The sequence below is a fragment of the Leuciscus leuciscus genome (genome assembly GCF_965113295.1).
Source record: "Leuciscus leuciscus genome assembly, chromosome: 7".
Classification (NCBI taxonomy): Eukaryota; Metazoa; Chordata; class Actinopteri; order Cypriniformes; family Leuciscidae; genus Leuciscus; species Leuciscus leuciscus.
The window spans coordinates 237,032-256,546 of NC_138731.1; the positions used below are offsets into that span (position 1 = coordinate 237,032).

The window sequence follows — 19,515 nt, forward strand, 5'->3', positions numbered from 1 at the left end:
CATGGAAAACCAGGGAAATCCTGAAGTGGAGTGTTTGCTGTCACCGCTTCAGCCTTTCCTCCTCACCGACTCTAGGACTGTGCCATTGACATCCTTCTGAATGCCAAATTGCCATGCAGCCATGTGTACTCCCTTTTGTGACTGGAGCAGAGGGCCATAGAGGAGTATTATAAGGTCGTACATCAGGGGTACATTTGCCCATCCACTTCTCTGATGGTCTCAAGCTTCTTTATGGCCAGGAAATTCTGAATGAACAGGCCTGACTAACTCTCCATCAGTGTTCCTGGGGGTTATGAACAAGGTGTTTTGAGATTATCTCTCTCAATTTGTTATTGTATACATTGATGACATTCAAATTTTTTCTTCTCTCCTGGAACACTTTAAGCATGTTTGGTCCTTCATCATCTGCGTGAACAAAAGTGCTCATTCCACATCTTTCTTACTTACCTCCTACCATGTGGCTTATCCAGAGTGTCTGGCACCGTGTGGAAGATGCCTACCACTGCGTTGAGGGTCTTGTACCCTTGGAGCGGTCCATGGGGGGGTTCTGCCATGCATTCCCCTGGTTCTCCCACCCCAATCCCTTCTCATTTGCCGGAAAACTGATCACCTTCACCTGTTCACCATTACCTCTCTTGTCATGGCCAATATTTAAACTCACTCTTACCTTAACACCATTGTCTTGTCTTGTCATGATTTTGTAAGAAATAACTACATTGTGTGGTGCCTCCTAATCTTCTTCAGCAGCATGTTTCCTGTGATCAAAGGGACTGTTAGTATCTATCCATCTTCCTGCAAGTTACTGTGATGTTTCTCATCTTGATCATTGCTGTTTGTCTGCTCCGGTGTGTGACAGTTCTAGCATATAGTCTATAGACTATGATTTTATGAAAACAAATTTTGTTTTTCAATTTTATTATATTTTCCTTAAATCATCCTGGCGACCCACCCGAGGGTCGCGACCCAGGGTTTGAAAACCGCTGGTCTAGATAGATAGATAGATAGATAGCGTATGATACCTAGTTTTTTAAAAATCTGTTCAAATTTTAGAAGTCGAGTAGAGTGTTCCAGCCTTAAATCTGATCAGAATGTCTGAGCGTGTCTGAGAATGAGTTAGCGATAGAAATTTTAGTATCATATTATTATTATTATTATTATTATTAACAATAATAATAATACAGATTTTGTATAGATACCAGATCAGTATATTGGCTTTCTCAAGCCAACATAAAAAATACAAAAACATTTCATATAAACTTCCATCATCTGTCCAGACTACATTTGAAAAGTCTTGTTCCCTGTGATGGAACATGTGCCAGTGATGTATTTGTGTCTGTTCTTTTTCTGTCTTTGTGTTCTTGTGTGGTTCACAGCACACTGTGGGAAATTGTTGCACTCTGATCATGTTGTTTACCGTGTTCCCGTTGGGTACAGACACTAAGAAGCACATTTCCCCCTGTTCTGTTACATCCCAGATTGTTTTGACTTCTCAAGTGATGCAGAATTCAGCCTCACCATCTACCCCAGCCGACACGCCCCCTGGGATCCTGCCGCCAATCATGAGCCAGGAGGGAGGGGCTCTCTCACAGTCACACACGAGGGTAGGCAGGGGGTGGAGTCAGATCATGAAGGCGGGCTTTCCCCCTTAGACTCACCCAATAGACTCCTTTAGGGCACCTCAGCTTTCCTGGAATGTACCTCCCCAAAAAACCTCAAAGTCATGCCAACTCAAGCCCTAGTAGGACATACGTGAGTGAAGCATCAGGCCGTGGCATGGGGCCGTGAAGGCTGTCATTTATTGACATGTCTCCTGCAAACACTAAGTGCAATTAAAACATTGATGTTAATGTTAGTAAAATTCATTCATATACATTGTCGAAAAGCTTCTTACAAAAACGGCTTCTATTAACTTGCATCACTGACACTAAATTTCCACAATTTGCTGAAAGTGTATTACAATCATAACTTCGGCTTATCTCAAATAGTTTCTCAACTGAAATCCCTTTCATGCAGACATGAAATTGTCTTACATTCAGATAGTGTTCATAAATGAAAGTGTTTAATACATTATGTAAGAACCAATTTCATGGATTGATGAGAGTTTATTTCAGTAGTTGATGAGACATTATTTCTAATTATATCTCACAATTCGAATTGATATTGATTCAAAGGGTAATGATTAGATTACAAAATGATTCTCAGTGCAGCTTGTTCCCCTAGTTTTGTTTTTTTCACACACTAGAGGTCAGTGTGTCATGATACCAAAATTCAAATCTCATTTAAACTAGAGAGTGGATAGAGTGATGACAGAGAAGCAGAGAAGGTTCTTTCTCGTAAAAAAAAAAGCATAGCTAAATGAGACGTTTGTTATTGTTGAATGGGGTGATTGAAGTTTATTGAAACATGTTCAAATTAAAATAAAATAATCCATTTCACAAAGGTATTGGCAATATTAGCCTTGATAGTACTTTATGTAAAAAATGCCATTTAAAAAAAATATTTCAACTTACTTCCTTATGTTAGTATTATCTTAATATTAATTGCAATTAAGTGCAGAAATCTGTGCAATTATTAATTGAAGATTTGAATCAATTTACAGCCCTAGTTTATATCAGTGTCTTAATTTCACTTAGTGTTTTTTAAAGAGACTTTTCAACAATTAAGGGCCAAACAGCCCTTCTTATTATTCTGCTTTGCATTCAGCTGCATGGACACCCGTTTCATCCCTGAGCTTGTCATTTCATCTTGACCGTTCTTACTAAGCATGCTCAATGTGTCTGATTATCTTGTGTCGAATTCTTTAAACTACATTTATCTGACTGAAGGTGCCTATGGTGGACTCTAACCACCTTTTCCTCTGGTGGACTTCACCTAACCAGGGCAACGGCATCCCGTCCAAGAAGACACTATCACTACCTCAACACTTCAGAAGAGTGTGTAGATCCTTTAGTGCTTCTATTCCTGAGCTGTGCAGCATCAAGACACACTCCCACAATACTCTTTACAGTAATAAGGTTTATTAGCGTTCGGCCATGTTGGACGCAGCAGAGTGAATCGACACACATTCCTACCTTGATGATCATGCTCCAAAATCAGCAAATTACACAAGTTTTGCACAAGCTGGACAGTTCCCTTTCAGTTGGTCACGTTCAACACCACGTCGGACTGAACCAACTAATAGGAATCTGGCTAGAGAGGCCAGTCTACTTCAAGTGTAACTAAACAAGCCAATGAACATTGGCATGCAATGATTTGCTGCAGCTGCTCTGCCTCGCAGTGCGGGTATATAATGAGTGCAGCTGCATTGCATCTTCAGCTTTTCGCTTCGGAGCCGAGCGTTTCATGTATGCTCTTGTCTGCAAGCAGTGTCTTCTGAACGAGCAAGCTCGTCAAGGAGAAACTCTTGATTTCATCGGTATTGGTGTCATGGCATGGCAGTGGGGTCGATTTCCTCTTTTTTTATTTCTTATTATTTGCCTTTCATTGAGCAAGAAAAGGCTACTCTCACAGCTGGTAACTGTGCACTGTTGAGACCGCTGAAAAGCTGTTTTTACAGCTGCTTTTGGTGTGATGTCTGAGAGTGCTAAAAATCTGTTATCACAGCTGGTAAAAGCTGCGCCTTCAACGAGAGTGGGTGCACATTGTCTACAGACTGCAATTCCCAGTCAGTGTTGCCACGATCTTTTCCCCTGTGTGCTTCAGCACCAAGAGAGCGAGTCTCCTAAAAGAGCTTACATGGGTGTGAGTTGTGTCTTTCTAAAGATGACATTCCACCCGTGTGTTTCTGGATGCGGTCGTTTCCTGTCCTCACTGACGGCCACAATCACGGTCTCGCGCAAAACATGTGAGACTGTGTTCGTTGGTGGTTCATGTTTTCACATGAGAACATGACCATGTAGGCACGCTTCTTAAACGATTGAATGGTAATTGGTAATGACACGTGACCACGTGGGTACAACTCTTCTTTCTGGACCTGGATGGGTCTCTCGCTCCTCAGCGTATCGTGTGCCGTCGAGCTGCCGGGCTGCAGCGCGGGTTGTCACAGCAACCCAGCGCTCACTCGGCACTCTAGGTGCACAGTCCCCTTGCCTATTCTCCGTTGTAGCGCCCTCCCTGGTGGCCACCAGGAGAGGTCTACTTCAGTAGAATAGCTTGGGTGACCTGAGAGGTGAGGGCTTCTCCTTTGGGGAACCAACCCCCTAGGGCCCCTCCCCCTCTAGCGCATCACAAGCTGTGCAGCTTCTGGATGGGATTGCTAGTCCTTAAAAAAAAAAATGGGGGAACCTAGCATTTTATTCAGGGCTCCAGTTGAGGATCAGATGTAGATCGCTGGAAATGAGGATGATGCTGAGTTCCCACTGTAATAGTGTGTGTGCTTATGCTGAATCAGTTTCAGAGCTGACAGCCATGCTTTCCCGGGTCTTTCTCGGATGTACATGGAAAACTTAGCAGTATGGAACTACATTGGTGCCACCTCCGCCCTGCATGCGAGGCCAAGGCACTCTTATTTCACAAGGGTAGTTCTGAGCCAGGGTTGAGCTGCGCATGTTGACTGACCGTGATCAAGTCACAGCGCAGGCCCTCGGCCAGACGATGTCCACCTTGATGGTCCAGAAGCGCCCCCTGGCTGGCCTTGCAGAGGTGCGAGAGGTGGTCAAAGTACGCTTTCTCGATGCTCCCATCTCACAAGGTGGCCTTTTCAGCAACACTGTTGAGGACTGAGCCCAGCAGTTCTCCGCAGTCAGTAGCAGACTGAAGAGCTTCCCCCGACGTACCATCAGAGTGCCTTGTGGACCACCCCTCAGTCTACTCGTCACCAAGGGTGTCATCCCCTGCAAAAAAACAACTCCGGGACAGCCTGCTCTACTGTGTCTGCCGCAGGAGCAGTCGGTGAAACAATCACCCCTGAGATGGGCGACCCGGAGATGGGTGGAGCTTCTCTGCCCCGGTGGAGGGCCGGGCAGCGAATCTTTTGAATCAAAATTCTGTTCCGCCACTTGAGTCATAGTGATACCCAAATTCTTCAAAAAAAGAGAGAGCAGTTCTTCTATCTCTGGGTCCCAAGAGGGCACGGAGAGCAGTGGGAGATCAGAAACCTCACCACTCTCATCCTCCTCTTCTGTCGCCAGCGGGCAGCAGCACACGGTTCGAGGATGCAACCAAACCTTCTTCTGCGCCCCCTGGCCTGTGGAACCAGATAAGTGTTGCACAGCACACTCAGACCCCGTTACGGGCCGCCTCGCAAAGAGAGCCCCCCGAGTTTTGAATCTCTTTGAGTCTCCACAAGCAACCGTTCAAAATGCTCAAGCAGAAACGCATTTTCAAATGCGTCCGTACCCGAGATTGGTTTGCAGCAATCGACCTGGAGGGCGCGTACTTTCATGTCTCGATTCTCCCTCGACACAGGCCGTTTCTGCTCCTTGTGTTTGATGGTCGAGCATATCAGTACAAGGTCGTTCCCTTCGGGCTGTCCCTGTCTCCTCGCGTCTTCACGAAAGTCACGGAAGGGGCCCTTGTTCCCATCAGAGAACATCCTCAACTATCTCGACGATTGTCTCATTCTGGCAGACTCTCGAGATCAGCTATGCAAACACAGGGACATGGTACTCAGTTACTTTTTTCAGAGGCTCCTGGGGCATATGGCAGCAGCGGGCCCGCATATTGCTTCTGCGGGCAGGAGTGCCCTTGGAACAGGTGTCCAGGCATACTGTGGTATTCACGGATGCCTATGCCTCTGCCTTTGGCTGGGGTGCCACGTACAACGGGCATGCAGTGTCAGACGGTGTCAAACGGGTGTGGACGGGCCCCCAACTGCACTGGCACATCAACTGCCTCGAGTTGCTAGCAGTACGTATCGCTCTGAGCCGCTTAATGAGGCCGCTACAGGGCAGGGACGTGCTAGTCCGTAAGGACAACACTGCAACCGTTGCATACATCAACTGGCAAGGTTGTCTACGCTCCTGTCGCATGTCGCAACTCGCCCACCATCTCCTCCTTTGGAGTTAGAAGCATCTGAGGTCGCTTCAGGCCATTCATGTCTCTGGTGCTCTTAACCGTGTGGCCGACAAGCTATCACGAGCTGTGCTCCCGGGAGCTGATCTGAGAGAGAGTTCGGCCTGTTTGCCTCCTCAGAGACCTCCCACTGCCAGCTGTTTTACTCCCTGACCGAGGGAAAGCTCGGCACTGATGCACTGGCACACAGCTGTCCCTGGGGCCTTCACAAATATGCGTTTCCTCCAGTGAGCCTACTTGCACAGACCCTGTGCAAAGTCAGGGAGGATGAGGAGCAGGTATTGCTAGTTGCTCCCTATTGGACCACCCGGACCTGGTTCCTGGAACTAGTGTTCCTCGCGACAGCCCCTCCTTGGCCCATTCCTCTGAGGAAGGACCTTCTTTCTCAGATACGGGGCACTCTATGGCACCCGTGTCTGGACCTCTGGAAATTCCATGTCTGGTCCCTGGACGGGACGCGGAGGTTCTAAGTGACTTACCCCCAGAGGTACTTAACATCATCGCTTCGGCCCGAGCACCATCTTCGAGACACACTTACGTCTTGAAGTGGAACCTGTTTGTCGAGTGGTGTTCCCCTCACCGAGAGGACCCCTGAAGGTGTTCGATAGGGTGCATGCTTTCCTTCCTGCAGCAAGGGTTGGAGCGAGGGCTGTCTCCCTCCACCCTCAAAGTACATGCTGCCGCTATTTCAGCACATCACAACCACATAGTTGGCAAATCAGTAGGGAAGCACGACCTGGTCGTCAGATTCCTTAGGGGGGCGAGACAATTAAATCTTCCTCGATCCCCCTCCATACCCTCTTGGGACCTTGCCCTGGTGCTTTGAGCACTTCAGGATGCTCCCTTTGAGCCTCTGCAGACAGCAGACTTAAAGGGATACTCCACTTTTTTCGGAAATATGCTCATTTTACAACTCCCCCAGAGTTAAACAGTTGAGTTTTACCGTTTTAGAATCCATTCAGCCGAACTCCGGGTCTGACGGTACCACTTTTAGCATAGCTTAGCATAGATCATTGATTCTGACGAGTCCAGTAGCATTTCTTTCAAAATGACCAAAGAGTTTCAATATTTTTCCTATTTAAAACTTGACTCTTCTGTAGTTAAACCGTGTACTAAGATCGACGGAAAATGAAAAGTTGCGATTTTCTAAGCCTATATGCCTATATGAAACTCTTTGGTCATTTTGAAAGAAATGCTACTGGACTCGTCAGAATCAATGATCTATGCTAAGCTATGCTAAAATCCCTTTAAAGCTTCTGTTCATGAAGACTTTGCTGCTGGTTGCACTGGCTTCTATCAAGAGGGGTAGGGTACCTGCAGGCATTTTCGTTTGACGAATCGTGTCTAGAGTTCAGGCCGGGTGACAACCACGTGGTACTGAGACCCCGGCCTGGCTATGTTCCCAAGGTTCCTACCACTCCATTCAGGGACCAGATGGTGAACCTGCAAGCCCTGCCCCTGGAGGAGGCAGACCCAGCCCGGGCTTTTCTCTGTCCTGCTCTCTTACCAAGCACAAGGTTGCATGCTCACTCCACGAGAGGCGTTGCATCCTCCTGGGCACTGGCGCGTGGTGCCTCTCTAACAGATATCTGTAGAGCTGCGGGCTGGGCGACACCTAGCATGTTCGCTAGGTTTTATAGACTACGTTTAGAGCCGGTCTCCTCCCATGTTCTCACCCTAAACGGGTAGAAGCACCGAGAGGCCCGTCTCTGTCAGGTTGCTGTGCCCTACTGTGCTCTTATATTGCTCCTGAGTGAAAAACCTGTTGAGTCCTCCACCACCCTCGGAGCCGGACGTGGCGGAACGTTCAGCGCCAGGCCTTTATCTGTTGAATCCTTGAGGACCGGGTCTAGGCTGGGTGACATATGTTCTTCCTAGCGGAAAGGGCACGCTTTCCCAGTGTTATCCAATAGTCTCACTATATGGGTTACCACGGAACAGCAGTGACAGACTGCTGTGTAAGCACTCTCCTTTCGTCCTTCCAGGCAAGAAGGGGCAGGAGACTTTCACAGGGCTCTGCATGGGGTCAGCAGCTGTGGCGCTTTGGTAGGGATTCCAATTAGTCGGTTCAGTCCCATCGCCACACCTCCTGTACCCCACTGCGCAGCCAGGTCACCTGCTCGGCTCCTCAGCGAAAAACTGAAGATGCAATGCACCTCCTGCTCATTATATACACGGGCTGGGAGGCAGAGAACCTGCTGCAAATCATTGCATGCCAATGTTTATTGGCTCGTTTAGTTACACTCTAAGTAGATTGGCCTCTCTAGCGAGATTGCCATTAGTCGGTTCTGTCTTGCGTGGCGTCTCCGTTCCCTCCTTCAGGGAACGAGGGTTACCTACTTAACCGAGGCGTTTCTACACTTTGATTGGATACACTTATCTCATTCAAAAATAACCACCACATCTGTCAACTGTTTAACAGAAACACATTAAGATCACTATGTGGGTGAATTAAAGAAAACATCTATCACAATAACTCTGAAAAACAGCAGTAGGGGGTACTCTAATACATCACATACTCAATGTGATGTTTTTATTAAAGCTGTGGATTTACAGATATTACTAACTTGAATATAATGCTGCAAATTATGTTTAGCTGTAATTTTCCTTTATCTCTGTTTCCTCATTGTGTAATTTAGTCATTGGCAGCCAGTGCTGGGTAGATTACTTACAAATTGTAGACAGTTACTGGTTTAAGTACTTCATTTTTGGAATCTGATGACATAATCCAGAATACATGTCATCAGAAACTACCCAGCACTGTTGGCAGCAATAGCAGAGAGTTCATTTTGATTCCTGCTTGCTTTCATTTCACTTTGCTGTTGCTCCATACTATAGCTCAAAGCCAGAGGATCAGAAAGCTCCCTTTACTGTAACGGCCATATTTCTTTTTGCATCCCACCTGTAGACAGACTGAGGCTGTGAGACGTTCATCTCTCCTGTTATGTTTACTGAGGGAACACGGGCTGCAGTCCGGGTATCTTTCCTAGCACATTCATCTCAAACCCACATAGCAAAATGTATCACCTGTGCAGTTCAAATAATGAACATCCAACACACACATCATGTATCTCTGGTTCGAGGGCAGTCTGTTGATCAGGAGATGTTTGCACTCCTGAGAGGGATCAGGGAGCATGTTTGCAAGTGTACTGGTCACATGTGCATGTTCCCCGTCCTTCCGAATGCTTGAACAACTCATCAGCACAGTGTGTGTGTATATATATATATATATATATATATATACATACAGTGGGGAGAACAAGTATTTGATACACTGCCGATTTTGCAGGTTTTCCTACTTACAAAGCATGTAGAGGTCTGTAATTTTTATCATAGGTACTCTTCAACTGTGAGAGACGGAATCTAAAACAAAAATCCAGAAAATCACATTGTATTATTTTTAAATGATTAATTTGCATTTTATTGCATGACATAAGTATTTGATCACCAATTCCGGCTCTCACAGACCTGTTAGTTTTTCTTTAAGAAGCCCTCCTGTTCTCCACTCATTACCTGTATTAACTGCACCTGTTTGAACCTGTTACCAGTATAAAAGACACCTGTCCACACACTCAATCAAACAGACTCCAACCTCTCCACAATGGCCAAGACCAGAGAGCTGTGTAAGGACATCAGGGATAATTGTAGACCTGCACAAGGCTGGGATGGGCTACAGGACAATAGGCAAGCAGCTGGTGAGAAGGCAACAATTGTTGGTGCAATTATTAGAACATGGAAGAAGTTCAAGATGACGGTCAATCTCCCTCGGTCTGGGGCACCATGCAAGATCTCACCTCGTGGGGCATCAATGATCACGAGGAAGGTGAGGGATCAGCCCAGAACTACACGGCAGGACCTGGTCAATGACCTAAAGAGAGCTGGGACCACAGTCTCAAAGAAAACCATTAGATACACACTACGCCGTCATGGATTAAAATCCTGCAGCGCACGCAAGGTCCCCCTGCTCAAGCCAGCGCATGTCCAGGCCCGTCTGAAGTTGTATGAATACCTATGATAAAAATTACAGACTTCTACATGCTTTGTAAGTGGGAAAACCTGCAAAATCGGCAGTGTATCAAATGCTTGTTCTCCCCACTGTATATATATATGTATATATATATATGTATGTATGTGTGTGTGTGTGAAAGTTCTATGTGTTTATCAATCTGTGTCAGTTTAATAGCGAACCCTAAAGTGCACAATATCGAACATATATGTGCGGTCTAGCCCTGGCTCCTTGGTCGAAGCTATTAATACACAGCCAATGAAATCATACAATCTCACAGATCTGATCGTATATTTAAGCGCATCATAGTTTTTGTATACTGATTGTCAGATTATTCACCATGCAGGACAGATCTGACAACTACAATCGTTGTGTAGAGAATCTTGCTCTTCTGTTACTTCCTTTGCAGCAGCGTTTACTTCCTGTCTGCAGTGCTGAATGGAGAGGAATTGTGTTTGACACATTTTGAAGGAGACAGATCAAAAATAAATTTGATCTCTTATGAGTGTGATTTGAGATTTCATCTTCATTCTTTTGTCAGATCCAGACCAGCCCAGCAGAGAGGAAGAGTCCTTCATCCTGAATGATCCCGATGAGGGCTTCTCGTCCGGAGCATCCAATAGCAGCCAGCCAAGTGGTTTCCGTGGGAATGCGGTGCCGGGTGTGTCCGGCCGAGGGAGCAGCTGTAAGAAGAGCCGCATGTCCACGGAGAAACACTGGGACGGTCGCAGGAGAGCCCATCCGTGTCCAGCTCCGGTGAGCAGCAGCACCTCCTGCACGGCTCTCGACCACAGGCCAGCCGTACCTGATGTGGGCTCGACAGCTCTCGACTGCAGGCCTGATGTGGGCTCGACGGCTCTTGACCGCAGGTCAGCCGCACCTGATGTGAGCTCCACCGCAGAACGGAGCTCAACTGGTGCTGAAGCGCGCAGATACTCCAAGCTCAGCTTGCAGGAGCAACATCTGCCCGAGACAGAGCTGCTCTCACCCAAGCACTCCCGGTCCCCCAGCTTCAACATGCAGATCATCACACAGGTGTAGACCTGGATCCTCCACCACATCTCTGAACACTTAGTTTGACTGTCAATTCTCAAAAGAATAATTTACCCTAAAAATGGGAATCTTATTATTTACTCAGCCTCCCGATATTCCATACCTGTACTGTTTTCTTTTTTTCCATGAAAACATAAAAGTGGTCCAAACTAGGAATGTGGCTGGGAATAGCTCTGCATGATTCATGAAAACATGACTTTGTAAAAGGGGAGAGTTATGTGTCAGAAATGGCTAACATTTGGAGCCGTTTCTCACACAAAGCTGCAAAAACATATAGAATACTTCCATGGTGCTTTTTGGAAGGGGAAGAAAGTCGTACAGGATTGGAATGACTCAAGAGTAAATTATATGTTTTGTTGTTGGCTGAACTAATGGTGCGTTCCATTTGTCCTCGGAAGTGGGAAAGTCTTAGTTCTCTGTAGGAACTTTTAACTGGAACGCTGACTCGAGTCAGTATCAGCTAGGAAACGGGGGACGCACAACCCTGATTCATTCCCAGCTCCGACACGCCTCTTCCGAGGTAAATGGAGCGCAGCTCAATCCCTTAAACCCAAAGTAGCAAACAGACAGATTTGAGTGTTCCTCTCAGTGCCAGACCAGCGTGAAGGGGGAATTCTGAGATTACAATCAGCAATATAAATTATCCAAAGTCATCTGAATGTTTTGAATGTGTTAGTGTAGCGTTTAATGCTTTCTCTTATTTGGATCATATTTTTCATTAGTTGCGTTTATGTCAGTATTTTTAAATACTTTCCATAAAATTTAATTCCAAAGAATGTTTGTTTATGACACAGACCTGTTGCTTTTACTTTTACTTTTGCTTGCTAGCTTGATTCATTTACTATTAGTTTATGCCATTCAGAACAGCCCATAGATATACAATATACACAACTTATACAAATTTTGACCAAAATCAGAGAATGTTTCCTTCTTGTAGAAACTAGCGGGTTTCAGCAGTAATGAGTCCATGAACTTCAACATAAATTATGATATTTCTTGTTTAACTGTGTGAATAATGTAAAATACTGTACTGTCTGATCATTCAGTCCAAAGGCAACATAATGTATATGTGGGCGACCGGTGTTGTATTTTGAAGACACTTTTATTCAAAGCCATTCCTGAAAGGTTTCAGTGCTGTTCATAAAGGAGAGGTCCATGGATCTGCTGTCGAGATGGTCTGCAGGTCAGGCTGTTCTGGGACTGAGGAACGTGTGATCAGACATGAGGATGTTTCTATAGACGGCCACACTGTCCAGCCTGTATCTGAGGCTCACGTACAGATATAGATATAGAACCTCTTGAGAAACACTGCAGAAAATGTCCTGTGCTGCTGTTGTGTGTCGTTATGTGCATTATATGTGCTGTAGTTACTCTCTTTGGTCATAAAGTCACATTACTGTGTGTGTGTGTGTGTGTGTGTGTGTGAGAGAGAGAGAGTGTGTAAGGTCTGTCAATGTGTTGAGTGTTTCAGCATAAATGTGGATCTGTATGATGTATTCATCTGATAGTTTCAGGCTTCACAGCATGAGGTCCATGATGTTGAGTCTCTGTTTCTTTTATCTTTCACACGCACACAGCTGTAGTGTGTGTGTGTGTGTGTGTGTGTGTGTGTGTGTTAGCTTTCACATGCACACACAGCTGTAATGTATGTGTGTGTGTGTGTGTGTGTGTGTGTGTGTGTGTGTGTTAGCTTTCACATGCACACAGCTGTAATATATGTGTGTGTGTGTGTGTGTGTGTGTGTGTGTGTGTGTCTGTGTGTTAGCTTTCACATGCACACACAGCTGTTATGTGTGTTTGTGTGTGTGTGTGTGTGTGTGTGTGTGTGTGTTAGCTTTCACATGCAGACACAGCTGTAATGTATGTGTGTGTGTGTGTGTGTGTTAGCTTTCACATGCACACACAGCTGTAATGTGTCAGTTAATGTCAGCATGACATCAATCTCATTTCAGTATGTCTCCGGTGTGTGTGTGTGTGTGTGTGTATAGTGGTTGTTGTTGTAATCAAAGCTCCCGACACTGAGGTCCACTTCACATACCGATGCTGAAAAACATGTGAGATTATACTGTGAATAAAACATGTCAGCATTAACTGTGATCAGTGTCATTGTGTTTAATTTATCTTGAAATCCAGTGCCTTGAAAAATAACTCAATACCTGGACTTGTTCTCTGTCATCATCTCTGTCATCATTGACTACATTTGCACTATAATCTTCAGAGCCTTCTTCAGAACTTCAGAGTTTTCTGTTAGAGCGGTGTCGTGTTAGTGGCCTAATGATCACCTAATGATCGTTGCGACAGAAGTGAACCAATCAAACTAACTTTATGTGGGGAAATCTAGAATATACATTGATAGAATAGTATAATTGTTATAAGATAATTATGAGTTAAAAGCTAGACCCCCCACCCATGTAATAGTTTTTGTCATTTCAGTTATTTTATTAATAATGGTTATTTAATTATTCAGTACATGCATGTCAATTTGTAGTATACAGCTATGTGATGGGTGGTCCAGTTGGTGGCAGTAAGCCAGAGGAAAACCCCCGGAGAAAAACCTAGAAGAGAAAAGAAAAGTTAGTTCACGCGAGGTTTTAACGGAACTTGGAGTATTGAGTTATGTTGTACTGTGTGGTACGGAGCTGTTGCGAATGACGCTGGCTGAATAAAAGAACCCAACCAAATCACACGCTTGTTCATTCCTTCAAGTGTGCTACAAAATACTGGCGACGAGGATGGGGTCGGCGGTGCCGTTTTGAGTGAGTTGTCTACGAAGATGCTGAGCATGGACATTGAGCAACTGCAAGATCAGCTGAGCGCTGCGTTGCTCCGGCTGCGGCTCGATCAGCTGCACGAGGTGTGTGTGTATGTGAAACTGTCAGTGGAGGAGGGACAAACCAAAAGGCACTCGCTGATCAGATTAATAAGTGAATCAGTAGAGAATGTTATAGAGAAGGAAGATGACGATGTAGCCCGTCAACATGTGGAAGATTTGTTAGAGTTTTCTAGCAAGATGACGCAAAGCAGTGACCGCGCGGTACAAGATGGCGGTGGTGACGCAGACAGAAATTCGGCGGAGCTCGCGCATTTAAAGAGACAGTACACAGAATTGCAGCATCAGTTTGAGTTGTCAACAAATGTGTTAAAAAACGAAATCCAACGCCTGAGTTTGAAAGTTCCTGATGTGTCAAGTCCCCCTGTGTTTCCCCATCATCATCATGCAGTTCCTGAAGTCACTATCCGGCGTGATTTTAAGATTAATGGCCAAATTGGAGAACGGGGTCAGAAAGATAAGCTTTCATACAACAACTTGATGCACCAAATTGATGCTGGAGTGAACAAGGGACACAGAGAGTCTGAAATAATTGATGCAGTGATAAGAGCAGTGAGTCCAGGTATGAGCCTGCGTGATATGCTGGAAATCAAGACTGATTTAACCCTTTCCCAGCTGCGCACGATTCTGAAAGGCCATTATAAGGAAGAAAGCTCAACAGACCTGTATCATCGACTGATAAACATCACTCAAGAGAGCCGTGAGTCACCACAAAACTTCCTATTCCGTGCCATTGAGTTGAAGGAAAGACTTTTAGCTGCTGCTCGAGAACCAGATGTAGAAGAACCGTACAGCCCTGATCTCATACAGAGAAGATTCCTGCGCGCACTAGGAACAGGGTTATCAAACGATCACATTAAGTATCAGCTAAAAACCTGCCTTGATGATCCTACAATCACAGATGAGGTTCTCATCACAGCTATGAACGAAGCTGCAAGTCTTGAGTGCGAACGACAGCAAAAGTTCAAGAAAAATGCCAACATCAAAGAAACTAAAGTCAGTGAGGTTCCAGTAGAACTACGTCAAAGTCAAGAGAGGATGGGTTATGCTGTTGGAGGTAAAGAACAGTCCACATGAACACAATTAAAAGCTTTGAAAACGCCACAAGTCATGGACAAGAAAGACTCTGAGCTCTATGAGGTCGTTAAACAGCTGAAAGAGGAGTTCGGAGAAATGAGGAAAGCGATGAGTACTTACCGTTCCACGCAGCCCAGAGAAAGGAAGCGAGGATGCCGTGGATGTCAAGATGATGGCAGAGGTGACCAGTTTGATCATTGCTTTAAATGTGGACAAAGTGGACATCTTTCCAGAGGGTGCAGGGGACCACCTGCAGGAAGAACAGAAAGAGGACCCTCAGCTAGCAGTATGGCAGTAACAACTCACACCACATCCTCACTGTGGCCAGAACATCAACATGACATCCTGTGTGACAGCATTAAGCAGCTGGAAGCTCAGGAAGCAGCGGAGCGAAAGGAGTGTCCTCTGCAGCATATCAGATCCATAACTACTTATCAGCTGTCCACCAAACATAATGCACAGTTATTGAATTTGATCGGAGAAAAATGTATGGTGAACTGTTTCTTTGATGGTGTAGCAACAAAAGCGCTATGGGATACTGGCTCACAAGTCTGTCTCATGAATGAAAAGTGGCGAAAAGAACATCTCCCACACACAATACTACGTGGCCTTGAAGAGATCCTAGTCCCTGGAACCCTCACCGGTCGAGCAGTAAATCAAACAGTGATCCCGTTTGAAAGCTGGGTCGAAGTGACATTCAAGCTGGGAACAGACAAAACCACACCGTTGGAACTGGAGGTACCGGTATTGGTATGTGGTGACGATGAAGTGGCAGAGGAGCCCATCATTGGTTACAATGTCATTGAGTACCTGTTGAACAGTGGTGTAGAGCGACCTACCAATGTAAAGACCAAAGCCATGAGTACTGCACTGTCCTGTGACTGCAAGAAAGCAGAGGTTTTGCTGAACTTAGTGAGAAGCCAAGACGAAGGGTTCAGTGATGGAGTAGTGAAAGTAGGAAGGTCAGTAACAAATATTCCTGCCCAACAGGCTAGAGCTGTCAAATGTTGCATTAAAACGGGCCCTTTGCTATCTGATCAAGATGCTCTTTTTGTACCGGATGAGTGCGCGAAGTGGCCAGATGGATTGAGGGTGGAGGAAAACATCGTTTGCCTTAAGAGAGGGACCTTTTCACGCATCTGTATTCCTGTGATCAATGATACTACTCATGACATTGACCTGCCTCCACGGGCAGTTCTGGGCCATATACAGCGAGTAAAAGCCATCTACCCTGCCGAGGTGAGACCGGTGACCGCTCAGAAAGAGGTTGCATGTGCAACTGTTGCACACACCAGCCAAAGCCTGTTCCAAAAAGACGGTGAACAAGTCAGCCAATCTACAGAAAACGCAAATACAACGTTAACGGTTCAGAAAGAAAACCTATGGGACCCTCCTGTACTTATTATGTCCAGTCATCCTACCACCTGCCCTCTAGACCCTATCCCCTCACACCTTTTACAAGCCATCTCTCCCACACTTCTACCAGCACTCACACACATCATCAACTCATCCCTCCATACTGGCACTTTCCCTACTGCATTCAAGCAGGCTCGGGTAACCCCACTGCTTAAAAAACCAACACTAAACACATCATTGTTAGACAATTACAGACCTATCTCTCTCCTACCATTCATTGCAAAAACACTTGAAAGAGCTGTTTTCAACCAAGTAACATCATTCCTGTCTCTGAACAACCAGCTGGACGCCAACCAATCAGGCTTCAAGAAAGGACACTCAACTGAGACTGCATTACTGTCGGTCACAGAAGCCCTACGGATCGCAAAAGCTGCTTCCAAATCCTCAGTTCTCATTCTTCTGGATCTGTCTGCTGCCTTTGACACTGTGAATCATCAGATCCTTATGTCCAGCCTCTCAGCACTGGGCATCACAGGAACCTCCCTCCACTGGTTTGAGTCCTATCTCACAGGTAGGTCCTTCAAGGTCGCATGGAGAGGCGAGGCATCCAGAGCACATCATCTGACCACAGGGGTTCCTCAGGGTTCAGTTCTTGGTCCCCTCCTCTTATCCATCTACACCACATCACTGGGACACATCATACAGGCACATGGTTTCTCCTACCACTGCTATGCTGATGACACACAGCTCTTCCTCTCATTTCAACCAGATGATCCCACAGTAGCTGCACCAGGGCTCCAGACTAACTTTTTTCACCTCCGTCCAGGAACCGTCCTGAAAAACAATTTGAACCGTCCTAAAGTGAATGTCAACCGTCCCAAAATATACATGTTGTTTCTGCACTTTGTTATTATCATCTATAGTTGTTAGTTGTTAGTCACATAATAAAAACACCATTAAAATGTTTATGATATATATTATTATATTTATTTAGCTCCATTCAAAGTAGTTATCTATAAACAGGTAAAAAACTGATTTAATAAAAAATAACAGGAGTTAAATGCTTTTTTGTGTAAATGCAGAACACTTTTTTTTTTTTTTTTTTTTTTTTTTCATTCGAAAATTAAGAGAAAAATACATACAGTTCAAAACGTTTTTGAGTTGGTTGGATTAAACAATAACAAATAAATACTGGTGACTACATATCTCAAAAATATAATCATTCTTTATTCTTTCAAGCAGCAGACATATTTATTTGTATGAATTAAATATAATGAATCCTTATTAAAGCTATTAACGAGCAGTGAATGCTTTTCTCTTTTTCTTTTGTTGCATTGATCAATATTAAGGACACAGACCGCATTAGGTTTATTACCCACTGTCACTTTAAGACATCGGCTCATGTCCAATGACATGCGGATCCAATTGCACTGATGCACATCCGATACACTCACAACTGTTTAAGACATAACCAACATAGTTTACGTGAATACTCTCCAAAACGGACATTTCGACATAATGTTGTGTGTATTTGTCCATTCAGACACGAAAGAGAGCTCAATTCTGTACTCGCACGCTGTATAGGCTAGGTGTCTATGTGAATGGCTGCACGCTTCGGGTCGGGTGTGTGCGCACAGAAAACCGTACCGAATAGAGCTCTTTTCTTGCGTCGTCTCTCTTATTCAGATCTATATGTCTGCTCTACTCATTCTCCCAGACGTTTACATTTTTTAACGTTTTATGAGACATGCAGCGCATGTAAACCCGTGTGCCGCTGGGTAGATCAGCACGTTACAGTACAAATGGGCGCATCTAACGTTACCACAAACGCAGGACATCAGTTCTGACTGGATCGCTTCCCAAATCGTCACTATCTAACATTTTTGTCTAGTTTTTATTCGTTGACGAAAATGTCAATAGATTTTCGTCATAGTTTTTGTCATTCAAAACTAGTTTTTATTTAGTTATCGTCTCGTTTTCGTCTGTGAAAATAAGCCATGTGAGATGTACCGCGAAACAAGTCTCCGGGTGAGTAGCCGGTCAGTGATAGTGACTATAGTAACAGCATGAGAAGACGCGCTCCGCTGTAGTCAGCGCTTGGTCGGTTAATTTTGGCATTTTCTAAGTAAGTTACCAATGAACACATATACAAAAATGTCTTTCGTCCTGTAGGCGTCCTGGAGAATATTTCTGTTCGTCCTAAACACATTTTCTATCGTCCTCAGGACGATAGGACGCCGTTAGTCTCGAGCCCTGAGCTGCACGGATCTCAAGCTGTCTGGCGGACATCTCGACATGGATGAAGGAACATCACCTGCAGCTCAACCTGGCAAAGACTGAGCTTCTCGTCCTCCTTGCCAATCCGTCTCTGCAACACGACTTCACTATCCAGCTAGACTCATCATCAATCACCCCATCAAGGTCGGTCAGAAATCTTGGAGTAACAGTTGATGACCAGCTGACCTTCACAGATCACATTTCAAAGACAGCTCGATCATGCAGGTTTGCACTGCACAACATCAGGAAGATCAGGCCTTTCCTAACTGAGCATGCAACACAACTTCTCGTCCAGGCCCTGGTCATTACTAGGCTTGACTACTGCAATGCTCTTCTGGCTGGACTTCCATCATGTGCAACTAAACCTCTACAAATGATTCAGAACGCTGCAGCTCGTCTTGTCTTCAACGAGCCCAAGAGGGCCCACGTCACTCCTTTGTTCATCTCACTGCACTGGCTACCTCTCGCTGCTCGCATCAAGTTCAAGGCACTGACGCTTGCTTACAGATCTGTCACAGGCTCAGCTCCCTCCTACTTTCACTCACTCCTACAAGTCTACATCCCTACCAGAAGCCTTCGATCGGTCAACGAGCGACGTCTCGTGGTCCCATCACAGAAAGCCAAAAAATCACTTTCCAGAACATTCTCATTCACAGTTCCATGCTGGTGGAATGATCTCCCCACCGGCATCTGGAATGCAGAATCCATGACAACATTCAAAAAAGAGCTGAAAACTCTTCTCTTCCGTGAGCACTTAACCTCATAAAAAAAAAAAAAAAAAAAAAAAAAATGTATATATATATTTTTTTTTTCCTGTAAATTCTCGCTTGTCGGGCTTATGCTACTCTGAATAATGCCTGAACTTCGTATTTTGAGCACTTCTTGCGTTGTTTTTTGCCTCTTC

At 45.1% G+C, this 19,515-nt stretch overlaps 1 protein-coding gene and 1 long non-coding RNA gene across 3 annotated transcripts in view; one reads left to right on the plus strand and one right to left on the minus strand.

The window, feature by feature from the left end:
* Positions 1-12,756, plus strand: part of LOC309502707 (hyccin 2-like) — a 53,310-nt gene extending 40,554 nt beyond the window's left edge. The window contains exon 12 of one of the 2 annotated variants that reach the window (XM_082175200.1): positions 10,560-12,755. In XM_082175200.1, the coding sequence (XP_082031326.1) occupies positions 10,560-11,059 (500 nt within the window). In that variant the 3' untranslated portion in view covers positions 11,060-12,755. Of the gene's footprint in view, positions 1-10,559 lie in introns of both variants that reach the window. The other variant, XM_082175201.1, reaches the window with a different exon arrangement.
* LOC309502722 lies at positions 12,611-13,391 on the minus strand. The gene is made up of 2 exons (XR_014207380.1): positions 12,976-13,391; positions 12,611-12,778 (listed from the first exon to the last, which is right to left on the minus strand). It is a non-coding gene; the product is annotated as an uncharacterized lncRNA (long non-coding RNA).
* Positions 13,392-19,515: the final 6,124 nt, after the last annotated feature.